General features: G+C 37.1%; 1 protein-coding gene across 1 annotated transcript; it reads left to right on the forward strand.

The window, feature by feature from the left end:
* The first annotated feature begins 224 nt into the window (after window positions 1-224).
* On the forward strand, window positions 225-1,268 carry LOC145640221 (uncharacterized). Its single transcript, XM_081691523.1, has one exon. It carries the CDS (start codon window positions 225-227, stop codon window positions 1,266-1,268), a length of 1,044 nt encoding a protein of 347 aa, XP_081547649.1.
* Window positions 1,269-6,611: the final 5,343 nt, after the last annotated feature.

Below are 6,611 nucleotides of genomic sequence, written 5' to 3' on the forward strand. Positions count from 1 at the left end.
AGTGTATGGCTGTGCCTAGTTTTGGATGGGCACAATTTGCTACCAAGCTAAAGGAAAGGTTTTATCCTGATGAGCTTCGTTGGCAAAAACAAGAAGAATTTTTGTCTTTGTCTCAGGGGTCTATGTCGATCTAGGAATACACAGACAAATTCACTGAGTTGTCCCGTTTTGCCACCTCTATTGTGCCTTTAGAATCTGAGAGGGTAAAGCGATACATTAAGAAGATGGATCCTAAGGTTAGGACCCATGTCCTTAGTTCTGGTGCAAGTTCTTTTCAGGGTGCCTACGAGATTGCACTTAGCATCCATGCCTCTATCCAGGAAGAGGAAGCTGCAAGGAGCGTGAGTGTGAAGAAACCGCTTGTTACGTTCTCTCAATCCTCGGCTAAGAAGCCAAAGATTAACTCTGGTAACCGAGGCAACTATCAGCAGGGATCTGGTTCCAGTTCGAGTTTCAGGTCGGGTTCTCACTCTAAGTGTCGTACATGTGGAAAAGACTATCACCCAGGAAAGAATTGTGACGGATCTACAATTGTATGTTACTATTGTAAGGAGGTGGGTCATAAGTCCTTCAAGTGTCCTAAGAACCCGAATGCTGCTTATCCTCCTGCTGTTAAATCTGTTGATCCTACCGCTCTTGTCAAAAACCTCATCTATGTGATGACACAAGCTAAAGCAGACGTGCAACCGGATGTGATCTTTGGTACATTCTTTGTTAATTATGTACCTGCTTATGTGTTGTTTGATACTAGAGCTACTGTGTCTTTCATTGCTAGTGACTTTGTTGTTAAAGCTAATTTGACTAGTAGATCACCTGTAAAGTCTTTGATATCTCTCCCTTCTGGAGAGAATCTTCTGTGCCATGATGAGTTTAAAGATGTGCCTATCGATATCTTGGGGACTAAGCTTTTTGCTGATCTGAAAGAGTTTCCAATGATCGAGTTTGATGTGATTCTCGGGGTGGATTGGTTATCGAAATATCATGCAACCATCCATTGTCGCGATCAGAAGGTGACGCTTCGTGGCCCTAAAGGAAACCGAATCTCCTACTCAGGTGTCATGATGAAGAAAGGCGTGAAGGTTGTTTCTGCTCTAAAAATGAGAAAGATGCGACAGAAGGGTGATGAGGTCTTCCTTTGTGTAGTGAAGGACCTATCTTTGGAAGAAAAGCTTGAGAGTATACCAATTGTTCGGGAGTATCCAGATGTGTTTCCTGAGGAATTGCCTGGTATTCCTCTAGAACGAGATGTCGAGTTCAGTATCGATTAGTTCCTGGTATTACCCCAATATCAAAAGCTCCATATAGAATGGCGCCTCCTGAATTACAAGAATTGAAAACTCACTTGCAAGAGTTGATTGATAAGGGCTTTATTAGGCCGAGTGTCTCTCCATGGGGTGCTCCTGTCTTGTTTGTCAAAAAGAAAGATGGTAGTATGAGGCTATGTATAGACTACCGTGAATTGAACAAGGTGACAATCAAGAACAAGTATCCTCTACCCAGAATTGAAGACTTGTTCGATCAGTTAAAAGGCGCAGGGGTTTTCTCAAAGATCGATTTGAGGTCTGGATATCATCAGATTCCCGTGAAAAAGGAGGACATCCCAAAGACTGCTTTTCGTACAAGGTATGGTCACTATGAGTTTGAAGTGATGCCTTTTGGTCTCACAAATGCTCCTGCAATCTTCATGGATCAAATGAATAGATCATTTCATGAGTACCTTGACAAGTGTGTCGTGGTCTTTATACATGACATACTTGTCTACTCTAAGAATGAGAAAGATCATAAAGGGCATTTGAGGCTGATTCTAGATGTTCTTCGGAAACAAAAGTGGTTCATCAAGCTCTCTAAGTGTGAGTTCTGGTTAAAAGAGGTTGCTTTCCTTGGCCACGTCATTAGTAAGGATGGGGTTAAGGTGGATCCTTCTAAGATCAAAGCGGTTGTTGAGTGGGAAAGTCCGAAGAATGTGTGAGAGGTTCGAAGTTTTCTAGGCCTTGCTGGCTACTATCGGAGGTTCGTACAGGATTTCTCTAGAATTGCTCATCCATTGACAAAGCTAATGAGAAAGGACTCCAAGTTCTTGTGGTCTGAAGTTTGCGAGAATGCATTCCAAGAGTTGAAAAAGAGGTTGACATCTGCACCTGTACTAACATTGCCTACCGAAGGGATTGAGTTTGAGGTATATAGTGATGCTTCGAAGAATGGGTTAGGTTGTGTTCTGATGCAAGTGGGTAAGGTTGTCGCTTATGCGTCAAGACAATTGAAGGTTCATGAGAAGAACTATCCAACTCATGATCTCGAGCTTGCGGCTGTTGTGTTCGCGCTAAAGATGTGGCGACACTACTTGTATGGGGTTCCATGTAAGGTGTATACTGATAATAAGAGTTTGAAGTATATCTTTACTCAACGGGATCTTAATATGAGGCAAAGAAGGTGGTTAGAGGCAATCGTAGACTACAAGGTGACTCTAGACTATTGTGAAGGAAAGGCCAATAAAGTAGCGGATGCTTTGAGTCGTAAGAATAAACATTCCTTAAATGCTGCTATGGTCGTGTCTAAGGAGTTGTGTGAAGAATTTCGAAAGCTAAATATCAAAGTTGTGCCGCAAGGGTTCGTCTCTTCATTCTTGGGCTCTATGAGTGCTGAGCCAGAATTGTTCCAGGAATTAAGGGCTAAGCAGGTAGATGATCCGGTGTTAGAAAAGATTCGTGAGGCTAAAGCACAGGGTCGAGCTGAGAATTTTGAGATTGGTGCCAATGGTAGTTTGAAATTCATGGGTCGATGGTGTGTCCCGAATGATGTTAGTCTTAAGAAGAAGATCCTTGAAGAGGCTCATAACACTCCGTACTCTATTCATCCGGGAGGTGGAAAATTATACAAGGATCTGAAGGTGAGCTTTTGGTGGCCTGGTATGAAGAAGGAAATAGCTGAGTTTGTGGCTCATTGTTTAGTTTGCCAAAAAGTAAAAATTGAACATCAAAGGCCCAGGGGTTTGTTGCAACCTTTGCCGATTCCAGCTTGGAAGTTCGAATCTATATCTATGGACTTTGTAATGAGGCTTCCCGAAGCGGCTGGTGGGAAAAATGCCGTGTGGGTTATTGTGGATAGGTTGACTAAGGTGGCTCATTTCATTCCTATCAGACACATTTGGTCAATAGAGAAGTTAGCGGAAGCCTATGCTAATGAGATTATTCGTCTTCATGGTGTCCCGAAAGACATTGTGTCGGATCGTGATCCACGATTCTTATCACACTTTTGGGGTGCTTTGCAAGAGGTATTTGGTACAAAGCTGAAGTTGAGCACGGCTTTCCATGCTGCTACTGATGATTAAACGGAGAGAACGATTCAGACGTTGGAAGATATGCTCCGTGCTTGTGCTCTTGAGTTTCAGCAATCTTGGGTCAAATCGTTGAGTCTGGTAGAATTTTCCTACAATAATAGTTATCATGCGAGTATTCAGATGGCTCCTTATGAGGCTTTGTATAGTAGAAAGTGTCGTAGTCCTACTTGCTGGAGCAACATAAGTTATTCTCTAGTTTTGGGCCCAGTTCTGATTCAGGAAACCGTGGAGCAGATCTAGTTTACCATGTATTTAAATGAATTGGTTTAATGATGGAAATTATGAACGAGGAGCAATGTTGATTTAAACTGTCAGTGTCTATGGAGTTTTAAAAATGGTTTTCAAGTGTTAAATAAGTTGTCGACGTCGTTATGCTTTAAAGTAGAATAACACTGTTTTTAGCATCGCTTCGCCAAGGGTTGAGTACGAAGTGTATTGTGATATTTTGTTATAATTAGCTTCGTACCCAAATCCAGACAATAAGAGTGACACCTTAGTATGATATATGGGTTATTTCATATTTTGAAAAATTTGACGTTAAACTCTTTTGAATAATTTATATTGAATTTTGGTCTTAGAAGTAAAGACCTGCAGTTACTTTAAATTGGGATTGATAATCCCTAAAAGTGTTAAATGATTTTTAAGAAGTATGTTTATAAATTTTATATATTTTTGTGAGTGTAAGACAACCATTAGGCTGCGGAATTTAATGGGTGGAACATGCCAACATCTTGGGCTGCGGAATTCGAGGCGTATTTTCTAGGTTAATTGTTGTCGTCCGGAACTACTCGGGCTGCGGAATTCGAGTAGGAAAACTGGGAGTTTGGCCATTCTCAGACGCAGACGGTTGCGGAATCGTCTGTAGGTTCGCCCTGACAAACCTTTGATGGTGGGCTGCGGATTTCACCGGCGTTCATATTTTATATGCTTGTCTCACTATAAATCTTATTTTCAAAAGGGTTAAAATTTATTTATTTTAAAGATACTATAGTTTTGGGAAGGGACCTTTACAAGTGTTAATTATCGTCTATATGAGTTACTATTTGTTTTGAGTTACTATATTCAATTCTGAACTCTTGTGGTAATATTATTTTTTCTTACGTTGTTATATATACATGCTTGATCTGTATTATAATCATGATTCAATGTTTTATTTATTTATTTATTTATTTTTCCCTCGAGTTTTATTGGTAAATATTATCTGAGTTGATGTTCCCACATGTTGTTAAGTTTTGTGCTAGTGTCTAAGCTTTTCTATACTTAGCTTTGTATTTCTACAAGTACTGGGAGAATTGCTAGTTACTCCCCACTAATTGTGGAACCTTAATGTTATTTGCAGGTGAAGAGTAGTTCCTGTTGAGCCTGGGCTGAGAGCTGAGTGTTTACTTTATTTCTTAGCAGTTTTATAGACTTGCTTTAGTTTCTTTGGACCTTCTTTTTTGGAATTATCAGATTTGAGGTTGTTTTCTCTCATTGGAAGTGTTTATTGTTCATTTGGGATTTCTTTCACTTTATTTTATTTGTCTCAGATATTTTAATCATTGTCTTTATTTTTTATTTTTTATTTTTTTTTTTGGTAACCTTTAGAGTGACATTCCCGTCTTGACGTTATTTCCGCGAACGCCATGCCTTATGTTTTAGACGGGGTGTTACAATGGGCCTTTCACCCTTCATGCAAATTGATCAAGTTTTAAACATGATTTTCAAATATGGAGTCTGTTTCGGATTTTATGGCCTTTAACCATTATTTGGAATTTAGATTTGTCATAGTTATCTTACAAGGCGTATATTCCCTTACTATCTAATACTACATCCGTTTTTTATTAGTTGACACGTTTTGACTTTAGCACTATTCACACACTTCCCTTTGACCGTGTTTTGTGATTTATACGTAATGAAAAATATAATCATGTGGGGTCTTGTTAGATTCGTCACAGTATATATTTTCAAAATATAAAGTTTTCATAATTTTTTTTTACTTATCTATAATTAAAGATATTGACGGTTGAAATCGTGCATTGGCAAACGTGACTAAAGAAACGTGTCAACTAAAAAGAAATTGAGGTAATAATAAATAGTATGCTTATAAGTCTTAGGTAATTCTAACTTAATGTAATACCCCGTATTTTCATACGTATTTTCTAATTAATTAAGTAGGAATTATTATGTAAAAAGGGTATTTTTGTAAATTTATTATTTGGAGCCAAAATAATATTTGAATTTTGGCGCCAAAAGTATTTTTGAAAACTAATCATTATTTTGGATAAGATTTATTATCCATTTATCTTATCTTAAAAACCGGATTATTTACATATTTGGGATATTTTAACTAAAGCAAAATAATTTTTTATTAATTATTTTATTATGGCCGAAATTTTCCAATAATTAGATAGGATTTTCGGATTTTCCATGTATGGAAAATCTGATTTTTCTTGATTATTTATTGGTAAATAAATGGTATTTAATTAGTTAATTATTTAATTATTTATTCTATATTTTTATACAATTATTTTATTCCTTAAAAACGAGCAAAATCTTCCTAAATATATTTATAGGATTCCGAATATTTGAGCTATGGTAAGCTCAATATTTTCGGCCCTCTTGAATTATTTTGGGGGAATTTATTTGGTAAAATTATGTTTTTAATTATCTCCTTAAAATCTCTTATTTTCCTTAAATCTAATTCTCCATCTTTTTAATATCTAATCATCATATTTTCTTGCCAATAATTCTTCTTAATTATTCCCCAAGTAATTCTAATTTCTTTATTATTTTTCATGATATACACACCTTCCATATTCAAGTATATACAATCACCTTTATATCCAAACTTTCCTTAATTCTTTTACTTATTACTTCTCCAAGTAATCCCATAAACCCTGCTTGCCATAATTCTTCCCACATTCTCTTGTCATAATTCTTGCATGAGCTAGCCTATAAATACCCCTTCATACCTCTCACATTCTTCACACCAATTCTCTTCTATTCTTCTCCTCAATTTTACACAAATCATCCCATTTACCTTTGAATCCAAAATTTTGGGAACTTCTGGTCAGTTTTGGGGTATTGACGTTTCACAGAAAATTGTTCCTCTCAAAAATTCCTTGAGGTTAGGCTCAAGAATCACCCAATTGGGAGTTATATCGAATGAGTTATATCCTCTGCAAGTTTAGCCTACTTTTTCCAACGCAAATCCAATTCTTCTCTTTTCCTTGGTTTCTTATCTTTTCTTATTCTCTTCTCTTATTCAATTATTATTATTATTATTATGGGG

Source organism: Chenopodium album, chromosome 7 (genome assembly GCF_948465745.1).
Source record: "Chenopodium album chromosome 7, dcCheAlbu1.1, whole genome shotgun sequence".
Classification (NCBI taxonomy): Eukaryota; Viridiplantae; Streptophyta; class Magnoliopsida; order Caryophyllales; family Amaranthaceae; genus Chenopodium; species Chenopodium album.